The sequence below is a fragment of the Paramisgurnus dabryanus genome, chromosome 17, assembly GCF_030506205.2.
Source record: "Paramisgurnus dabryanus chromosome 17, PD_genome_1.1, whole genome shotgun sequence".
NCBI lineage: Eukaryota > Metazoa > Chordata > Actinopteri > Cypriniformes > Cobitidae > Paramisgurnus > Paramisgurnus dabryanus.
The window spans coordinates 5,409,743-5,432,118 of NC_133353.1; the positions used below are offsets into that span (position 1 = coordinate 5,409,743).

The 22,376-nt window shown below is 37.7% G+C and overlaps 1 protein-coding gene across 1 annotated transcript in view; it reads left to right on the forward strand.

Moving 5' to 3' along the window:
- smyd3 (SET and MYND domain containing 3) overlaps positions 1-22,376 on the forward strand; it is a 170,388-nt gene that overhangs the window by 9,124 nt on the left and 138,888 nt on the right. The window contains exons 2-5 of the mRNA XM_065253580.2: positions 7,239-7,302; positions 8,776-8,883; positions 8,994-9,051; positions 12,898-13,034. Coding sequence (XP_065109652.1) covers positions 7,239-7,302; positions 8,776-8,883; positions 8,994-9,051; positions 12,898-13,034 — 367 coding nt within the window. The remainder of the gene's footprint in view (positions 1-7,238; positions 7,303-8,775; positions 8,884-8,993; positions 9,052-12,897; positions 13,035-22,376) is intronic.

Consider the following 22,376-nt stretch of genomic DNA (forward strand, 5'->3'; position numbering starts at 1 on the left):
AGATGGTCGGGTCTAATGGCGTCTTAGTAATTTTCACAGACTGAGACGCCCCGGACCATGAAAGAAATATTTAACTCACAGAGCCCCTGAGATTTATTTTCTTTTTAATCATAGATTACAATAAGTGAAGGTCTTCTTTAATAATTCACACTTATCCTCATGTGTTGTGACAAATAGGATTATATCCTGTGATGGTGATACTAATGGTTTTACGCTTGGAAAGGTCACAGTCTCGTATTAATGCCACGAATGTATACTGATATGACGTTCATTAGAAATGGCACAAAATGCCATATCAAATTAAAAACCCTTCTACATTTTGCCATGGCTGCTTGGCATCTAAAAGGATAAAGTTTTGGGGCATATAACCTACCTGTAATCTTATGCAGGTCTATACGGCTGGTAAAGGTTGTTGCTTCAGTAGTCGAGTAATGAATTTCTGCAGTACCCCGTGAATCCAGTAGCGCTGCGCTGTAGAATTAATAATTATTCAGCACGATTCTGCCTCGTTGTGCTTCAGCAGGTTTCTCATTTCCAGGATTAGTGGCCATTGGCTCTTCTTCCCTTTCTTTTCTTATTTTTTGCTGTGATTTGGTTTGTTAGATGTTTTTTATCCATGGACCCTGGCTAATGTAGACTCTGGAAAACACCATAATATTTATTTAAACCCTCTGATCTCTGGTCTGCTGTGTTAGAAACCCTGACACATTATGTTTATTGGTTTGTTTCTCAATAAAGAACCTTTTGTGAAACAGAAAGGTTCTTAAGATGTTAAAGGATTACTCCACTTTTATTTTTAAGAATAAATGCATTAGAAGAAGAAAAAGTGTTGGGAAATAAAACAGGAATATGGTCAAATTTGCAAGTATAAATCAATGATATTATGTTAAATTGTCTGATTATTATTAGTATTTTTGTTTAAAGAAGGTCAACCTATAAATGACGTAGAGCAGGAGTCTCAACTACGCCTCTTCGAGGGCCATTTTAAAAATGTAAAAATTATGCAGGCCAAACTTTTTACATTTTTTATATATTTTTTACTTTTACCTATTTTATTATTATTATTATTATTATATGTTATAACGTATGTTGTATTTGTTATTTTTGTTATAGGTCATATATTAAAAAACATGCATTTTCAAAAAAACTCTTAACTGTTTTAAAACTGTTTAACTTTCATAAGTTGTTAAATTTCAAGTATTCACAACAGTCATAATTCTCCTAATGACTAAAGTTGCTCTTCATGTTTTCTTTTTTTATATTTTAAGATATAAAGGCTAAATTGCCTTTCCATTGTACACTACATTCAGACGCGGTTGTCGGAGTTCGCCCCCTAGTGGCACTAATGAAATTTCAGTTTAATTGTAAATCTGTGTCAACATGGGACAGAAGCTCGTTCCAGTGCAAAGCCATCAATCTATTAATATATACTTATCAGTAATCAATTGTTTTTAAAGGGTCAAGTGTTACTGATAAAGTTAAACAAAAAAGATTCATAAATTTAACCTTGCACACAGTGTTTTAATTGGAATGCACTGAAATACATCAGTTCCGGTCCGTGTGTCACATGTAGTGTCATGGCACATGTTTTTTTTTATGCATCCAACACTCAAACTGTATCAGAAAATGATGCACCCGCATATGGTCGGCACCCCAAGCAGCCCCTGTCCGACTCTCCTTAGGGTTTATCTGCCATTTTTCATGTACAGTGGAAAGGTAAAAGTAACCACACAGATTTTAAATCAGACAAAGATGACCGGTGGGCCGGATAAAGATGATTGAAGGGACCGCATTTGGCCCGTGGGCCACCAGTTTACTAGCCCTGACGTAGAGTCTCTGCAGATGAACCTGAAATAGGAGAAAGTTTTTAAAAGGATAGTTCATCCAAAAATGCAAATTTTGCTATAATTTCCTCATCCTCGTGATGCTCTAAACCGGAAACACAGAAACAGTTGACAGTAGCAGGGGCGTCAGTTTGTGTTGAAAAGTGGTGGGGACAAAAAATCAGATGAAAAAACATTACAGCAGGACGGGAAAAATATTGAATAACGGCGCATCAAAAATGGGCATAGTGTAGGCTGGTCAACAACACAAAAATACTCAGCATAAAATCCTCAACAATGTCGACTGCACATGTAACAATCCCTGCAACACCAGCTCAACCGAACAGTGCCAAAGCACCATACTGTAGATAACAGCAGCACGTAAAGTCAATTACATTGAAATTCATTACATATGTAAAAGAAAACACACTATAAGCACACAATGCAACATATGTGACCCTGGACCACAAAACGTACACTGCAAAAATTATTTTCAAGCAAAAAATTTCTTTGTATTTTTGCCTTGTTTTCAGTAAAAATAACTAAAAATTCTTAAATTAGGATGCTTTTTCTTGAAAAAATAAGAAAATAAGTCTAGTTTTTAAATGAAAAATATTAAATTTGATATTTTTGGTCTAAAAACTAGATTTTTGCACATCAAGAAAAAGCATATTAATTTAAGAATTTTTTGATATTTTACTAAGAAATTTTTTCTTGAAAATCTGACTTTCTTACTAAGTATTTTGTCTTGTTTTCAGTAGAAATATCTAAAAATTCTTAAATCAAGACATATTTTCTTCATGAGCAAAATGACTTAAGAAAATAAGTCTAGTTTCTAGACAAAAACTGTACAATTTAAGTGAATTTGTGCTTAAAACAAGCAAAAATATCTGCCAATGGGGTGAGAAAATTTTGCTTAAATTAAGTGTTTAAGAAAAAATAAATCTTATTTTTAGATTTTTTTCTCACCCCATTGGCAGATATTTTAGTTATAAGCAAAAATTTGTCTAAAAACTATACTTATTTTCTTTATGTCGTTTTGCTCATCAAGAAAAAGGATCTTGATTTAAGAATTTTTAGATATTTTTACTGAAAACAAGACAAAAATACTAAGTAAGAAAGTCATTTTTGCAGTGTAAGTCGCGCAGGTATTGTTTGATTTTTCAGATAATTTTAACCAAATGCTTTTGAAAAGTGGTGGGGACAAAATCAGCCATTTCAAAAAGTGGTGGGGACATGTCCCCAGTGTCCCCAGTGTAAATGACACCTATGGACAGTAGTATTTGTTTTTCCTACTATGGATGTCAATGGGTTCTGTCTACTGTGTGCTGAATGCTTTTGTCTCATTTTATTAGGAGCATCTTTTTGTTTTCGTCCAATCACAGCTTTTTCTATCCAATTATTAGACCAGCAAAGAGTGGCATTTCTGGAAGTGTTGTCTGACAGGCTTTGAGGAGCTATAAGAGTGTTTCTGTCCTGTGAGGATAAACAATCTAATTGGCCAAAGTGTGTGTGAGTGTGTATGTGAGGTTTTGTATGTGTGTGAGTGTTTAAATGTGTTAGATTTGGAGAAAGTATGAAATTTCAGATAAAGGTGTGGGTCTGCTTCTTCTCTACATGTTGACACACACACAACCCTTATAAAAATTAACCATGGTTTTACTACAGTTAAAACAAAAAATTGTAGTAAAACAATAGTTACCACAAATAACCATGGTTATGTAATCGTAGTTTAATCATGATTACTGTAGCAAAACCATGGTTTTGCTAATAGTAATCAATACAGCAAAAAGAAACCCATAGTTACTACACTTTTACCACAAAAAACATGGTTAATTTTTGTCAGACACACACACACACACACACACACACACACACACACACACACACACACACACACACACACACACACACCAGATGATGCTGTCTGTCTTATTATAGCTCTCAGTGTGTGATGGGAACATGCAGGGAATTGTTTCAGGCTAGCTGTGTGTGGATCTGGATCTTTCTAAGCTCATGATAGATATTTGAATTCACTGGTCATGTTAGGGTGCCACATTTATGTCAAATTATTGTCAATTGTGATATTAAGAAACCCGGGAATAATAACGCATTAGCCATAAGGATAATCAGATTTTGACACCCTGTGGATTGGTTTTGCTCTGAAGAGATAAGCCTCAGGACATTTGTTTGTCACATAAATGTAATAAAATGCATTAATGTAAGTAAGGACATGTAGCCTGCTGATAGTGAGGGGGAGCCCTCGTGCCACCAGGGGGCAGTGTTTCTCTATGACACTTTCAGCTGTCTGAGAGTCCACTATCAATATCAAACACAAAGTAACACCTCAACCAAAAATTAAAACTGGCCTCATTTACTTTTACTACCATGCCCTCGTGTTGTTTCAAAGCAGTGTTCTGTGTCATTTCTTCTGTTAAACACAAAATGAGAAATATTTGCATACTACGTCAATACGTAAGGCTTCAGAAGAAAGACTTGATTATGATGTTTGTGAGAGATGCTTTTAAGGGGGTCCCTACAAAGACATCATTCTTTTCGTTTTAAAATAATCTTTACTGTCCTGTTTACTGTGCTTGAGCTTTTGCCATCATCTCAGTGATGTAGTTTCTCAAAAAAACTACACAAAGCATGCATATTAAAACCCAGTCGTTGGGTTAAATTAACCAACTAAATTTTATATTTGACCCAACGATGGGTTAAAACAACTCAGCATTTTAGGTTAAAGGGATAGTTCACCCAAAAATGAAAATAATGTTTTAACCCATCGTTGGGTCAAATATAAAATTTTGTTGGTTAATTTTAGGTTTATTTACTGTATGCAAACTTACTATTTGAAAACAAACAACTTTCCCATGTTTAGAAAAAGAAGTACATTCAGTTTAATAATTTGATTGATTTATGAAAAATATGTGTGGTTTATGTTATAAGCTCATATCTGAGACTCACCTGAAGTGAAGTGTGTCCTGTAATGGTTGACTTATTGATTTATTTGTCTTTTGTATGCTGCTGCTGTATGGCTCTTCTCTTATGCTTTGAATTACGGCCGGCTCTTTGCTATCTGTCGCGCCAAACTCTGTGTTTTCCATTAACATTCATGATTCTTGCTCTCGGAAACATCAGCATTTTTATAAGGGCTGAGAAATTGGGTCTGCTTTTTAAGATTATACAAAGTTCTAATAAATCCAATAGACACATTCTGAAACTAAAAACATTTTTAAGAAATCGTCAGTAAATAAAGTTAATGTCTTTTATATCAGAAGCCTGATAATAAGATGATCTCATTATGGTCTGTGGGGTTTAAATGCATTACATATTCATGATACCATCTTTTATTTCAGTGTGTTCCTTTTGTTTTGTTTTTTATCTAATGAAGTTCGTTCTTTTCAAAGACAAATGGGATTAAGATCAGCCGATAGCCACGGGCACGGAGGTCTGATGTTGATCTGGTGCATAGCTCAGGTTTCTCTTCTGGATCTCATAAGGGTTCTTGATGAAACTTTGAGATGTTGGAAAGTCTGTTATGATTTAATTGTGAATATATCATTAAGCTTCCACGACTTTATGCAAATTGTTTATGTGTGCATTTGCAATGTAAAGATGATTTGACCTCCACATTCACTACTGCTTGAGCTCTATTTACTTTGAGCTCATAGTGTTAAAAAAATTTGTCAGATAGTTTTGTGAAAGCTCTTAAGGCTACAATATTAAAATATGCACAATATATGTAAGATTTTTGTAATAAAATATCCCCAAACCACTTCACCAGTTCAATTGTGTATTTACATTATCCCAAAAGTTCCCAAGGATTTGTAATTCCAGAGATGGTGTCTTTTGATGGTGAAAACAACATCTCCCATAGTTCTACTCTCCTTCATGTCGTCATTAAAGGATTATTCAATTTTTTTAACCGGATAATTTACACACCATGTCATCCAAAATGCCATCACCATGTCTTTCTTTGTTCAGTCGAGAGGAAATTATGTTTTTTGAGGAAAACATTCTAGGATTTTTCTCATTTTAATGGACTTTAATGGACCCCAACACTTATTAGTTTTAATGCAGTTTAAAATTGCAGTTTCAACGGACTCTAAATGATCCCAAAAAGTCATAAGGGTCTTATCTAGCTTCAAGCACATGAAGAATGGTCATTTTTGGCAAGAAAAATACAAAATATGCACTTTTTAACCACAACTTCTCGTCTTCCTCCGGTCCTGTGACGTGCCAGCCCGACCTCACGTAATGCGTCATCACGTCAAGAGGTCACGGATGATGTATCGAAACTACGCCCCAGTGTTTACAAGTGTGGAGAAAGAGAACCGTTCCAACGATGTTGTATGTGGAATGATACTAATTAATGTCTTGTGTCGGTTTTTTCTTTAAAATGGTCCGCAAATGTGTGTTTCATATATGTAACACTTGACCTTTCCACGTCATTACGCAATTACGTGAGGTCACAGTGGCGCGTCACAGGACCGGAGGAAGATGAGAAGTTGTGGTTTAAAAGTGCATATCGTTTCGCTAGATAAGACCCGTATGCCACGTTTGGGATCGTTTAGAGTTCTTTGAAACTGCAATTTTAAACTGCATTAAAACTGGGGTCCAAATTCCTGGAATGTTTTCCTCAAAACACATAATTTCTTCACGACTGAACAAAGAAAGACATCAACATTTTGGATGACATGGTGGTGAGTAAATTATCTGGATTTTTTTTAAAGAAAATTGACTAATCTTTTAAGCTTCGCCTGTGTTATTGTGAAATAGCGACATCTAGTGTGAAAAACCCACATATTGTGTCTTTATGAATCAAAGTCATTTGGTTTGTTGACATTGGATGATTTGTGCGGTATGAGTAAAGAACACAATAGTTTTTCTTCAACTTGTATATTGTTTTGTATCAACCTGGCATTTGGATATAAGTACTGTGTTGTTTGGTTGTGTTCGCTCCAACTCCGTCTGATGTGTCTTCAGTTTTTCTTTCAGTTGTTAGTCGAGGGTTAAGAACTGCAGCCCCCAAAGTGATTGTCAAGAACTTACCTCCAGATACCAGGGCAGTGACAAGATCTTTCTGTTAATCTGTCTCTGCTAGACACAACCGCCTGTGATTATTTTCTCTTAGAGAGGAGTAAGAAGAGGTCTTGGGTGGTCAACCTGTGCCACGTACTGTCACACTTTCTGCTATCATTGAAAGATGTCCCAAAATATACAGCTTTGGATAACACTATCAGACATTTGCATGTTCACGCAGTTATCATTTGGTTCCAAAAACTATTGCATTAGCTTGGTGGAAGGGTTGTTTGGCTGTCCTATTGGTCATTTACCCAAGTAATAATTGGTCATTTACACTAAGGACAGAGGTAAATTGTAATTCTCTCTCTCTTATGTGTTTTTTCACAGAGGTGAAAGTTTACTAAGATGCTCTCAGTGTAAGACGGCCCGATACTGCAGTGCTCAGTGTCAGGTAAGAGCTCATCACAAAACTGTTTGGGTCTTAAAGCCAAATATCAAAATTACCTCATGATTTACCCACCCTCAAGCCATCTGAGATACACGTTTATCATCTTTCAGACGAGCACATTTGGAGTTATTTTAGTAAATGTCCTTGCTCTTCCATGCTTTATAATTGGAGAAGACAGGGATCAGGAAACAACTTCTGACTTTTAACCCCCAAAAAGTGCATTCATCCTTTACAGAGGTAATCCACACGGCTCCAATGGGTTAATAAAGGTATTCTGTGAGTAATCGATGCAATTTTGTAAGAAAAATATCCAGATTATAGACTTAATAAACTGTACTTACTACTGTAGCTTCCGGTAACGGCGCCTTGTTTGACTCACACAAGAGTTTTAGTGTAGTAGGCGATGGATATTTTTCTTACATTATGGCATGGATTACCCCCAAAAGACCATTTTTAACCCCTTGGAGCCATGTGGATTACTTCTGTGAAGGATGGATTCACTTTTTTGGGCTTCAAAGTCAGAAGTTGTTCCCTGAACCCTGTTTTCTCCCATTATATGCTTGGAAAAGCAAAGACATTTACTAAAATAACTCCAAATGTGCTCGTCTGAAAGATGTTTTTGAAATTTGGCTGAAGTATTGCTTTAACATTAGAGACTTTCCACATGAATTCATGATTTTTTTTTTTTGACCGGTTTCATACAGTACCTTTCAAATGAGAGTGGTCACATATAAATAAAAATGTTATTATAACTATAATAATTTCAACTTTAACATTGTGCTCCTAATAAGATCGTATCATCATTTACTGATAATTTTGTTGTTCTCGATATTTTTAAGCGTCTGTTTAAATATAAGAAAGTGTGGATTGAAGTCAGTGTCCAAAAGGCAGTGGCATTAAACATTTCTTTCATGCATTTCATGCACCAGTCATGCATTTTTCATTTCTTATAACAAAGGAATTATTTTGGACCCTGGTTGAAAGAGAATACTGACATTATAAATACCTTTGACTTGGTAATCCAATAACCATTTTTGCCCAATTTAATAATTTTGTTTCCAGATACTTGTGCCGGCAAATATCGGAAAAACTCTAACATTGGGCGCCAGTATTTAGCGCTTGGAGCCATACACCTGTAAAACATTTTGTTTTTATAGCATTTTCCAGTCATCTAAAATCACTTGGCTGTCACACAAATGCCACAACTTTCTCCAAGTACTTTCTCTCAAACCTAGACACCAGTGCTCCATAATATCACATCAATATCAAACCAGCTTTGTCTTCTCCAGGCACTCATGGCTGTCAAGCTGTCTGTTTTTTAATTGTAGGGCATTCTTTCATCATAATTCTCTATAGCCGGCACGTTCCACCACAGATCTGAGCTCTGATTGAAGATCACAGCTTCGTGTTTGCTTGTGAATTTTTTTGCATGGTGCTCCATCACGTTTCTTCCTTCTCCCAATTTTCTCCCAACAGAAACAAGCGTGGCCCGAGCACAAACGAGAATGCAAATGTCTAAAGCGTCTCCAGCCGAGAATCCCCACCGACTCCGTCCGACTTGTTGCCAGGATCATTTTCACACTGGTATGTGACTAAAGAGCACCTAACGGCGCTTCAGATGCATGTTTTGAATTTAAAGTGTGTTTAGTACCACTTTGGTACATTTGTCTAATCTTTTTTTTTTTTTTTTGCAGCTCAGCCAGTCAAAAAGCGACAAAGATGAGCTGTACTCGCTAACTGAACACCAGTCTCGTAAGTTGCTGTATGGTTAATTTTAACTCTTTCCCTGCCAGCATTTTTCATGATTTTCACAAAAGTTTAATGCCTCCTAGAAAATGCTCTTCTTTAAATATCAAATGAAAGAACAAACCCTCTGATTAAAAAAAAACACGTTTCATCCTACCTTCATTAGTTCTCTTTTATCACCTTTCAAATATTGGTAAGTTTCTCTAAAAACACCAAATTTTGAGCAAAAATCTGAGATAATTAAATTTTTGTGAAGGACATTTGATAGAGATCAGATTCAGAGCGATCCTCAAAACATACACGGGCATACAGCTATTTGCCCTATAGGGCGATACTTCTGGGTTTATGAGTCCAAGTTTAAATTATCCACCTGGTGGATAATAGCGGTATTGCAGATTAACGGAAATACTTGTCAATGGAGGGGAAAGAGTTAAGCACCTAACACAGTGTCCTAATTTTTTATCATTGCATCAATAAAAAGTAGCTTTATCTTCATGTACAGTACTGTTACTGTTATATACCAAATACAAGCTCATTTTTCAGCGGTTGGCAGCACCCGGCAAAATGTATTCTGCAAGGTTGATAGATAAGATTTCCTATAATGAAAGGTGAATAAATGTCAGTTCCTTGTATGAGTTTATTGTAAGATTATGAATGTTCCTCCACTCCTTTATGCAGGTCCTCTGTGAAACCTGCCCGCGGCCCTCGGCTTCTCAAAAGTAATTGGCTATTTTGTCACAATGAACCTTGGACTACTAGTCGGTCTGGCTATTTCCTATTCTCTCATAAGTTTCGGCCAGCCATTAAAGATTGTCCTTATGGATGGTCCTTTTGTGCCTGCGCTCCCTCATCACATTAACAGCTGTGTGAGACGTCCGGTGTAAACCCTTCACCTTGGTTCATGCATTATTCCAAGAAATCCATCAGATCCTCATTTTTGTGGCTGTGCGGTGACAGTAAGACCTTTGCATGGGATTTTATACAAACAGAAAGAAATCATTTTATTTCATCTCTCTCTGACCTAATGGTCAACTGATAAGGGTTTTCAGGAGCTGATGTTTGGAAAGCCAGGTGACCTATATGATCTTGATATATACAGTAGACCCTATGTAATGCATTTAAATGATAGCCAGTTCCTAAAATGAGATCTGAGAGCTACTATAGAAGAAAATTTATGCTGTTTATTTTGTGCTGTTGTCATTTTTGTAGCTCTGCAGCCCCAGCCCACACTTCTTTCCATCTACAGAAAAATAATGCATGGAATATATATAGGCAAAGTATAGATAATATCAGATAATGATATTGACCGAATGCTCTTAGCATGTATTAAATAATTTCGCTTAAATCTACTTTTTAACCAGAATAGATTTGGTAATGAAGTGGTTTTAAAAGCCTTTAGGGTACGAAGGCAGATCGTCATGCCCATTCAAACTGAGGGGGCGCGTGAGCCAAATAGATTTTGCATTTAACCTTAAAATCAAAGAAGCGTCCATTAATCTGTTACTTGTCTTTTATTCTGTTTAATATGCACAATATTATCAATTCTGTGCATCCCTGTCACTTTTCGAAAATTTTTGCCGTTTTGATAGTGTTTTCATCATGTAACATATCTTTAGTTTATTCTGGCGGCAGGCACTGCAGTCAGTGCAGTCGCAGACGTCATCAGCATCTGAGCACGCTCAAGAGCTCTTTGCTGTTGCTGCTGCATTTTGCTATCTGAGAAATTAAAATGTGTAAGTAACGCTCACAACATTTCCAAACCACAGTACGGTAATGTACGGTTCAGTTAACCTCCTTTGTGAAGAAAATTTATGGTTAAATGTGACCGTCTCGACGTTATATTAGTAGAGATTTCTAGAATCATCTTCTTGGTACAACACCAAAGTTCGCCAGAGTTCACGGGGGCGCGGAATCACATATGAGGTAAAATTTAATGCAATTAATCCGTTCCTCTAATAAGTTTATCTAAACATATTTTTTTAAATCATACATTGAACATTAAAATCAATCACATGGCTATAGCTTATGTCATTTTCGTTGTTTATAGATTTAAAATTACATTCATTTTATAGGATAATGCAGTTGTTGTGCAAAATGCATTAATGACACAATTAAACAATTAATTAAACCAAACGTAAATAAATAAAACATGCCGTTCCAGATGTAAATATGATGCCAATATGTCATTATTCCGATTGAATAGTATTTGAAATAAAAGTTAGTCAACCCTTTTATTTTGGAGGTTTTTGCATGAAGGCAGGGGCGCTCAGATTGTTAGAAATGTAAGTGCCATGGAAAAGACTGAAAGCTTTTTTGTTTGATGTCTGTGTATGGACAAGTTTCTGTGAGCTGTGCACACAGTGCCCCCTTAAAAAATTGGTGCATGACGCCCCTGTACGAAGGTAAAATTTTTTTTTTTTTTAAAGGATACCACCCAGTGACAGCTTTTTACCTTGTCTTGAGGGTTTAGCATGCAAGAAGTAATATAATGTCATCCTTATCATCTGATATATAGACCGTTTCATCGGGCGCACGTGCGGTGATGGGATTTGCGTTTGGTCCGAACTTTACTTTCGGTTTCTGTTTGTTTAATGGTCTGACTAGTTGCTGAAACTGAACTCTTAATCAAATACCTCGTTGAAAATAACAAATGTTTTGGGTTCCTATGTAATCAACGTGTTGTTTATCTTGCTTGTTATATAAATAAACTACTTTAAAAGGACTTATTTATTTGTTATTTATTCTTCGCAGAGTGTACCGAAAGTTACGTGATGACCACGAAACCGCGTGTTTATGTTGTTACTCCTGAAACCGTCTATAGTTATTTTGTTGACAATCCCCTACAGCTTCAGACTCATAATTCCACACAAAGCTTTTCCCTCCCACAACAAGTCGGAAGTATATATTCCCATCTTTTCCTGTCAAATATTTTGTGCTCAGGAGCCAGTCGGCCACCCGCAGTCCCTCACTGACCGGCTGCTATCTGTAATAATAATAAAGTCATAAATAAATTGCGATCACCTTAAGAACGGATAAAAATTTTGTATTCCGGTTTGTCCGACAAGCCTGAACAATATTATCGGGGGTCTGTATGTGGGAGATAAAGAATATGCAAGGAAAAGACGCTAAAGTGCAGGCGTACCAGATTTATGCGTTGAATCTGTAGAGTTTTACTACCGTGTGAGTCTGCGTTTACGACAGTGAACGTGTGAATGGTTGTGTGTGCGAGATAAAAGCTTGGGAGGGTTTTCCGCGGGTCAAGCGTTTGCTCCGTCTGCGGCTGCCGCAACACGCTGCACTTCATCGATGGTGTGTTTGAAGGAAATGTATCAGAGCAGAAGGGTTAATGGAGAAGCCCATATGTTTGGCAAAGCCGACATAAATCACACCGCACCGATACATCCACACATACAAATACACTACTAGCACTGTTTATTGCTGTCTGCCGTCTTTATAGGCATCTACCGTACTGAAAAAAATCTTATGTGGTCTTCACTGGTTTTGCTTTGTCAGTTGGAGGACCAGCTCAAACCATCTGCTGAACCTAAAACCAGCAACCTGTTTTCAACCTATTTTCAACCTATTTAACCTGGTTTATTTTAGCAAGGTCACTCAGAGAGTACAATACACACATTTCTGTTTTATTTTTCAGTCTCAACATGTTCAGCATCTGCCAAATGCATAAATGTATAATGTAATGTAAATGTCAATGTATTTGGTAGTACCACTGTATATGTTAATCATATAGATAAATATAAAGTACTATGGTAATCATAGCAGTATCTTATCATAAAATGATGCATATGAATGTCTTGTCAGTACTGAAGTTGTTTATGTCCTCTGCATGTTTAGACCTGGAGGATATGTATGATGAGAAGAGAGAAGGTCTGGAGGATCTCTGCTCCACCCTGCTGGTTTATCTCGGCGAGGAGAACTGTGATGTTTCTCAGCTGCCTCCCGGCCTCGAACCCATCAACCTGCTCGCCAGAGTAAGTGTCTTTTTGTTGTAATATACACCCCTAGTGTAGTCTGCAGGTGGCGGCTCGCAGGTCACCAGGTGCAACATCGAATCTGAAGTGCTGATATTGTCATCGCGTCACGTTGACCGTGCGGCCACATACTGAGCAGTTCGCTTATTTTTCTGTCCTGCTGAGAACCCATGCTGCTGTTTTTTTGTCTTTTTCTTTAAAGCGGTGACCGAGATGTTCACTGAAACTAAATTAGGTTATTTCACATTATATTTCCATTTCCATACATTTGGGTGGATTCCATACATTTGGGTTTACTTTACTTGAGAAGTATTTGTGTATATATTTAAATGGAGATAAGAGTTTTATTTGGTTTTGATGTTTATAATCATTAAATTGTCCTGAAATAAAATTGTTAAAGGGACACACTTTTTGGAAATTATGCTAATTTTCCAGCTCCCCTAGAGTTAAACATTTGATTTTTACTGTTTTGGAATCCATTCAGCTGATCTCCGGGTCTGCCGGTACCACTTTTAGCATAGCTTAGCATAAACCATTGAATCCGATTAGACCATTAGCATCGTGCTAAAATAACCAAAAAGTGTTTCGATATTTTTCCTATTTAAAACTTGACTCTTCTGTAGTTACATCGTGTACTAAGACCGACAGAAAATTAAAAGTTACGATTTTCTAGGCCGTTGTGGAAAATTGTCGAAAATTGTCGCCTGCTATTGAAAGTTACCAAGGGAACTATTTTCAGGCGCTGCGTAATATCATTGCGCCTCTTGCAGCCATGTTACAGCAGCAAAGTCCTTGATTATTACGCCAGAATGAGAGTATAGTTCCTAGCCTTATCGGCATAGAAAATCGCAACTTTTAATTTTCTGTCTGTCTTAATACACGATGTAACTACAGAAGAGTCAAGTTTTAAATAATATCCAAACTCTTTGGTTATTTTTTAGCGCGATGCTAATGGTCTAATCAGATTCAATGGATTATGCTAAGCTATGCTAAAAGTGCTAGCGCCAGACCCGGAGATCAGCTGAATGGATTCCAAAACTGTTAAAATAAAATGTTTAACTCTAGGGGAGCTGTAAAATTAGCATATATTTAGTGTCCCTTTAAATAAAAGTTTTGAGAGATGTACCATGACAGTACCATGTTTTAGGCATGCACTATGATGGTACCATGGTGTACCTTTAAGTCCCATACAAGTATAGTTTTTGTAGTAACCATGTTTTTGGCGTATTGATTACCATTTCTGGTAACCATTGTTTGGTTCAGCTATAGTAACTTTTCATATCTTCACACATCCCACAATCCTGCTGTTTTTCCTTTTATGATAGCCCAGGTGCATACTGAAGTCAAAGTTTATTTACAGATGTGTCAGCGAGATCGCTTATTTAGATTCCAGCGAGAATCGGTTTTATTTGCTTGTTTACCACCCGCCACTCTTTGCCGTAATTGCGAACACATTGGTCGAAAAGATATGTTTTGGGTTGAACACGGTGATGGTCTCCTCAGGATCGCATGTAAACACAGAAGGGGTTGCACATCTGGACGGTTACAAACAAATGCCTGTTGCATGTGAGCACGGGCACCTGTTTTATATAAGAGACAGCCAGCAGCCATCTCTCTCTTATAAAGCATCAAAGGGCTGAGTGTGGTTTTGATAAGCACTTCTAGTCCAATTTTAAACACTACGGAGGGAAAGACACGAGTTATGTGAACGTTTGTTTGAATAGTTTTGAAAACCCACAGACAATCAGATTAAGGAGGTCCAGATCACTTAGCATTTACTGGCACTGATTTTTAAAGTACATTTTTAAGTGCACTGCATGACACCACGTACCGTGCCGTTGGCATTTTTGTTACCCAGATGTGTTTTGTATCATCGTTGCTTATGCTTGTGTATGAGAGAGATACTTGCTGTACATACATAACTTCTGTTATGACATTTTTGGGACCATTGTAAAAACAATTAAATAGTATTATTTATAATATTAGCGATATTTAAAAAAAAAAGATTAATCTGAGTTCCATAGATTTTGTTTCAGGAATCCTCAAAGCTTTATTTGTCATTTTGTCATAAAGGTCAATCATTGGTTGAGACGGCTGAACATGGCAGAATTGTTGATGGTTTGAGTTGTGACATTTTCTGTCAGAAATGTGAGATACTCTAAAGAAACGTCAGTTCGGGTGTGCTGGAAATGCATGATGGAGAGAAAACGTAGTGAGACGTTATTGTCTCTTAAAAAACAAACAAACAAAAAAACTATCAAGGTCCTGGTCACTTTTTGTGCGATATAGGGATGCATAACGATTAATCGCAATTAATCTATAGCAGAATAAAAGTTTTTGTTGCATGCATGTATATATTTAATAAATTATATTGGACACATCATATATGTGTGTGAACTGTGTATAATAATTATGTATATATAAATATGCACACATGCATGTATAATTTTAATAAAAAAATTAAAATAAAAAAATAAAAAAAATATATATATTATTAAATATATTATTATTATTATTAAAATTATACATGCATGTGTGCATATTTATATATACATAATTATTATACACAGTTCACACACATATATGATGTAAACAAACGTTTATTCAGCTATAGATTAATCGCAATTAATCGTTTTGCATCTATAAGTCAATATAATCATTATCACGACAGGCCTATGTGTTTGTCCTGTGGCGGCTATCGTAGCTTCCCTATGGGTTGCAAAAGGGAGGAGTGAGCTGTAGCCTAAGCCATTGGTTGCAATTCACAGAAGATGCCGCTAAAAATCCCACATTGCACCTTTTAATGGTATTGAGATTTTTCGTGTTTTTTTTCTGGCCCATTTCTGACGCCTGTCCATTTCGTGAAGTGGTTTAAATTTGGTATAGTTGTCATCAATTCGGTTATTTTTCTATTTGGAAACTGGTTGTAATCTTGCAGACAAATATTTTTGCATTTAATGTCACCAATAATCGTCTATAAAAATGCAATAGACATTTGCTTAATAGCACTACCAAGAATATACTGCAAACATACTGACAATTTTGTCACATTTTGTATCACTAATAGACATCTTATATAATATTTTTTATTCACATATTTGCTAAAATAACACTATGAATATAACAAACCTGCATAAAGAGATGAGATGCAAACCCCTCTAAGTGCGACTGACATGTTATCTTGTAAATGTTTTCTCTCTATCTCTCTCTCACACACACACTTTCACAATCTTTCACTTTAATCTTAATGAGATACAGTTAAATCCTGAATGAATATTTCATTTGCGTGTGGGTGGAAAACAAATGTGCATAGAATTGAAGAAATGTGCTGCTTCTGACCCTGGCTGCTGATTAAGTCTCCTGTTCTGCATTATCTCTCCTGGTGCGAGCTCACTTCTGCAGCTTTATTGGCTTGGTGCTCAGTGTTTAACATTACAAACATTTAGTTGTGTTAATCCAACACTGAACCCATCACCCATTCAATGGAGCGATCTAAAAACCTCCATCCATGCTCCACAACCGATTTCAAATCAGACACATATTGTATAATTTAAAATGTATTCCTTACATACAGCCAAATTTCCTCAGGGGATGATTAGGTGTTTGTTGATTTATTTATTTATTCATATTAAGGAGGAACTAGAATAGGTACAGGCAAATACTGCAATTAAAGTGGCGACACATGAGAGAAATGTGTGAAAATTCAGATCCTAAGAGACTGTTATTCACAAGGTGGAGTGAATCCACTGATTTAATTAAAGTTGCACAGCATGCTAATGTTTTTTCCAGGGATTGGAAAATGTAAATAGTGCATTCTTCATTCATTCTTGCATATGTGTCTGATGCATATTTCCTTGAAGTGATATACTGTCATAATCCAAAGAGCAGATAGGTTTTAATATTCCTTATAAAATAAAATAAAAACCTTTGCACCATGCGTAAGATATCAGCATTCTGTTATGTTGAGAACTACTTTTGAGTGGCAACTATCATTTTTACTTTTGCCATTAACTTAAAATAAACATTGTTTTTGTGTTACACAGCAGTACCCAATTAGTGCAAGTAGTATTTCATACCATTATAATGTTTTTAGCATTTATTTTAATATTTTCTTATTTTGCCCGTCCTTCACAGCTGTTGTATTAAGGATCATTAATATTTTATATGTGCTCTCTTTTGTTTTATTTGTCTGTCTTATAATGGTCTGTTGTCTTCAGCTGAGATAAGAGATGAAAGGCAGTTCCATCTGTGCATGACAACACAAATGGCCAGCATTACTTAGTGCTAATTTAATACATAATGTAAGAATACTTCATGACAATACCAGCAGTCAGACAGCTCCAAAAGAAGATGCATACAGGACCTGTTGAACTCCATCCATCCGTCCTCTACTTTACCTGTCTTTCTGCTGTGTATGTCTGTTATACATGTCTGTCTGTTGTACCTGTCTGTCTGTTTGTCTATTTGCTGTACCTGTCTGTCTGTCTATCTGCTGCACCTGTCTGCTGTACCTTTCTGTCTGAAGTACCTGTCTGTCTATCAATCTATCTGCTGCACATGCATGTATGTCTGTCATGTCTGTTTGTTTTTCTATTTGCTTTACCCGCCTACTGTCTACTGTACCTGTCGGTTGGTCTGTCTGTCTGCTGTACCTGTCTGCCTGTCTGATATACAAGTCTGTTGCTGTACTTATCTGTCGGTCTGATGTATCTGTCTGTCTGGTGTACCTGTCTGCTTGTCTGTCTGTCTGCTGTACCTGTTTGTCTGTTTGTCTGCTACACCTTTCTGTTGTTCCTGTCTGTCTGTCTGTCTGTCTGTCTGTCTGTCTGTCTGCTATACCTGTCTGTCCGTCTGTCTGCTGTACTTGTCTGTCTGTCTGTCTGTCATGTCTGTTTGTTTTTCTATTTGCTGTACCTGTCTGTCTGTCTGTCTGTCTGTCTGTCTGCTGTACCCGTTTGTGGGTCTGCTGTACCTGTCTGTTTGTCTGCTGTACCTGCCTGTATGTCTGTCTGCTATGTCTGTCTGTCTGTCTGTCTGCTGTACTTGTCTGTCTGTCTGTCTGTCTGTCATGTCTGTTTGTTTTTCTATTTGCTGTACCTGTCTGTCTGTCTGTCTGTCTGTCTGTCTGCTGTACCCGTTTGTGGGTCTGCTGTACCTGTCTGTTTGTCTGCTGTACCTGCCTGTATGTCTGTCTGCTATGTCTGTCTGTCTGTCTGCTGTACTTGTCTGTCTGCTGTACCTGTCTGTTGTACCCGTCTGTCTGTCTGCTGTACCTATCGGTCTGTCTGCTGTACCTGTCTGTCTGTCTGTCTGCTGTACTTGTCTGTCTGCTTTGCCTGTCTGTCTGTCTGTCTGTCTGTCTGTCTGCTGTATCTGTCGGTCTGTCTGCTTTACCTGACTATCTGCTGCACCTGTCTGCTTGTCTGTCTGTATGTCTGTCTGTTGTACCTGTCTGCTGTACCTATCGGTCTGTCTGCTGTACCTGTCTGTCTGTCTGTCTGCTGTACTTGTCTGTTTGCTTTGCCTGTCTGTCTGTCTGTCTGTCTGTCTGTCTGTCTGTCTGTCTGTCTGCTGTATCTGTCGGTCTGTATGCTTTACCTGTCTGTCTGATTTACCTGTCTGCTTGTCTGTCTGTATGTCTGTCTGTTGTACCTGTCTGTCTGTCTGCTGTACCTGTCTGTCCGTCTGTCTGCTGTACTTGTCTGTCTGCTTTGCCTGTCTGTCTGTCTGTCTGCTGTATCTGTCGGTCTGTCTGCTTTATCTGTCTATCTGCTGCACCTGTCTGTCTGCTGTACCTGTCTGCATGTCTGTATGTCTGTCTGTTGTACCTGTCTGTCTGTCTGTCTGTCTGTCTGTCTGTTGTACCTGTCTGTCTCTCTGTCTGTCTGTCTGTCTTGTCTGTCTGCTGTACTTGTCTGTCTGCTTTGCCTGTCTGCTTTGCCTGTCTGTCTGCTGTACCTGTCTGTGTATCTGTCTGTTGTACCAGTCTCTGTCGGTCTGTCTGTCTGTCTGTCTGTCTGTCGTACCTTGTCTGTCTTCTGTATCGGTCTCTTTCTGTCTGCTGTATTTGTCTGTCTGTCTGATGTACCTGTTGGTCTCTCTGTCAGTCTACTGTACTTGTCTGTCTGTCTGTCTAATGTACATGTCTGTTTGTCTGCTGTATCTGTCTGCTGTACCTGTCTGTCTGTCTGTCTGTCTGTCTGTCTGTCTGTTGTACCTGTCTGTCTGTCTGTCTGTCTGTCTTGTCTGTCTGCTGTACTTGTCTGTCTGCTTTGCCTGTCTGCTTTGCCTGTCTGTCTGCTGTACCTGTCTGTGTATCTGTCTGTTGTACCAGTCTCTGTCGGTCTGTCTGTCTGTCTGTCTGTCTGTCGTACCTTGTCTGTCTTCTGTATCGGTCTCTTTCTGTCTGCTGTATTTGTCTGTCTGTCTGATGTACCTGTTGGTCTCTCTGTCAGTCTACTGTACTTGTCTGTCTGTCTAATGTACATGTCTGTTTGTCTGTCTGCTGTATCTGTCTGCTGTACCTGTCTGTCTTTTTCTCCTTATCTGTCCCCCCTCTCTTTTCCTCTTATTTCAGTTTTTTTTAGTTATTACATGTAGTTCTTTTGTGTGTCTTCCAGTTTCCTACTGCTTACGAGTATGATGTGAGACTCAACCATTCACCGTGTGAGTCATGTGTTATTTCACATTCTGCCCGGCAGCTCCAGTCATCCTGTCAGCAGATTTTGGGCAAATCTTCACCTTTCCCCTCGGAGTCATATATGACTTAAGAGCAGATGAAAGATGATATGAGGACATTTTCTTTCTGTCAGGGATCTGCTGACATATGTTTCATTTCTGCTTTTAAAGAAGCAGAGGTCAGAGGTCACATTGACATGATTCTGGGTGGTCTTTAATAAGAGAATGTCAGTGTCCGTATGCTTTTCTTGCGCCTATAAATGACCCCTTTCAATGTGCCCATCAGTGACCTCTAATGAAAATCTATTGTTGGTTGTTTCTCAGTATGAACATCATTTAGCTCGAAGCACTTTGGCTTGAAGTCATATTATTGTATGGGACATGATGATACATCTGTCTCTCATTTTGACTTCATCTCTGATGAATACTTTGAACAGATCACAGATGTCTTCTGTGGCAGAACGTCCTGAATGTTTCCCAGACCGTATTAGCTGGTCATCATTACTGTACATCATTCAGTATCTGTCTGTCTGTATGTCTGTCTAGTTGTGTCTATGTATCTGTCTATCCATCTGTAGCTATGTCTGTCTGCCTGTCTATGTATCTGTGTCTCTCTGTCTGTCTGTCTGTCCATCCATTCGTCCGTCCTTCCGTCTGTCTGCCTTTCTGTATCTGTGTATTACTGCCTCTATATCTATCTGTGTCTATGTATCTCTATCTAGCTGTCTGCCTGTCGGTCTATCTGTGTCTTTCTGTTTGTTTTTCTATCTATGTCTATGTATCTGTGTCTCTCTATCTGTCTATCTAGCTCTGTCTATCTATCTGTGTCTGTCTGTCTGTCTGTTTGTTTGTTATCTATCTTTGTCTACTGTATCTGTGTCCTTCCGTCTGTCCATGTCTGTCTGTCTAACTTTCTAGCTGTATCTTTGTCTCTGTCTGTCTAACTACCTATCTGTGTCTGTCTGTCTCTTTGTTATCAATCTTTGTCTTCTGTATCTGTGTCTGTCTGTCCATGTCTGTCTATCTGTCTGTCTAACTACCTGTCTGTGTATGTCTGTTCATCCCTAGTTCTTTCCATGTTTGTTTTTTTTCTGTCTGTCTAACTATCTGTCTATGTAACTCTGTCTGTCTTTGTCTGTCTATCTAGCTGTATCTATGTATCTGTCTGTCTCTCTGTTTGTTTATCTATCTGTATTCATGTATCTGTGTCTGTCTATCCGTGTCCATGTATCTGTCTGTTTGTTTGTCCTGTCTATCAATCTCTCTGTGTCTATGTATCTGTGTCTGTCTGTATGTCTATCTATATATCTATGTACAGTATATGTGTCTGTCTGTCTGTCTGTCCATATCTGTCTGTCTATCTAGTATCTATCTGTGTCTGCCTGTCTGTCTATCTAGTATCTACCTGTGTCTGTCTGTCTGTCTATCTGCATCTATGTACTGTATCTGTCTGCCTGTTTGTCTGTCTGTCTGTCTATCTATATATCTATGTACAGTATATGTGTCTGTCTGTCTGTCTGTTCCTCCATATCTGTCTGTCTATCTAGTATCTATCTGTGTCTGCCTGTCTGTCTATCTAGTATCTACCTGTGTCCGTCTGTCTGTCTATCTGCATCTATGTACTGTATCTATCTGCCTGTATGTCTATCTGTCTCTCTGTCTGTCTCTCTGTCTGTCTGTCTGTCTGTCTATCTATATATCTATGTACACTATATGTGTCTGTCTGTCTGTTTCTCCATATCTGTCTGTCTATCTAGTATCTAGCTGTGTCTGCCTGTCTGTCTATCTAGTATCTACCTGTGTCTGTCTGTCTGTCTATCTCCATCTATGTACTGTATCTGTCTGCCTGTATGTCTATCTGTCTCTCTGTCTGTCTGTCTATCTATATATCTATATACAGTATATGTGTTTGTCTGACTGTCCATCCATCCATCCATCCATCCATATTTGTCTGTCTATCTAGGGTCTGTCTGTCTGTCTGTCTACTGTATGTGTGTCTGTCTGTATGTATGTATGTATGTTTGCTTATCTGTCTATATATTTGTCCCTTTATCTATCTCTTTATCTTTTCTCTCTCTCTCTCTCTCTCTCTCTCTCTCTCTCTCTCTCTCTCTCTCTCTCTCTCTCTCTCCATCTCTCTGGAATGTAAGATAATGGATTTCAAACCATTAATAAATAATAATAATAATTTTGCACTTTTAAAGTGTGCATCAGTATTGTGTATAGAACTGGTTTTCTATAGAGTTGGCTTTGTGTTTCTGTAAAGATTAAACTCTTGATGTAATCTAGGATTTTAAGATTACAATGTGGGTTTATGGCTTCACTGAAGCACCACTATGTGGTTTTCTAAAGAGCTACAGAATATAAAATATTAGGTAAACATTGCAATGCCTGTTGTTACAAACAGGTGTGCTAAAACCTACGATCACACATCATAGAATTCTGAAAAATTATATGTGTGATTTATGCACGGTGTACCAACAGGGGGCAGCGTGCTCTTTAATTTCACTGTTATAAGAGCTGCTGGTATTTATATATTACATGTAATTCAAATAAACAGTTTGTTTTGTCTGTTGGGGCTCTCGGCCTTCTCTGAATGAACATGATTGTGTTCATGTCCTCTAGCTATTGATGGCACACCAAGGGTCCTCCTGGTTTATTTGA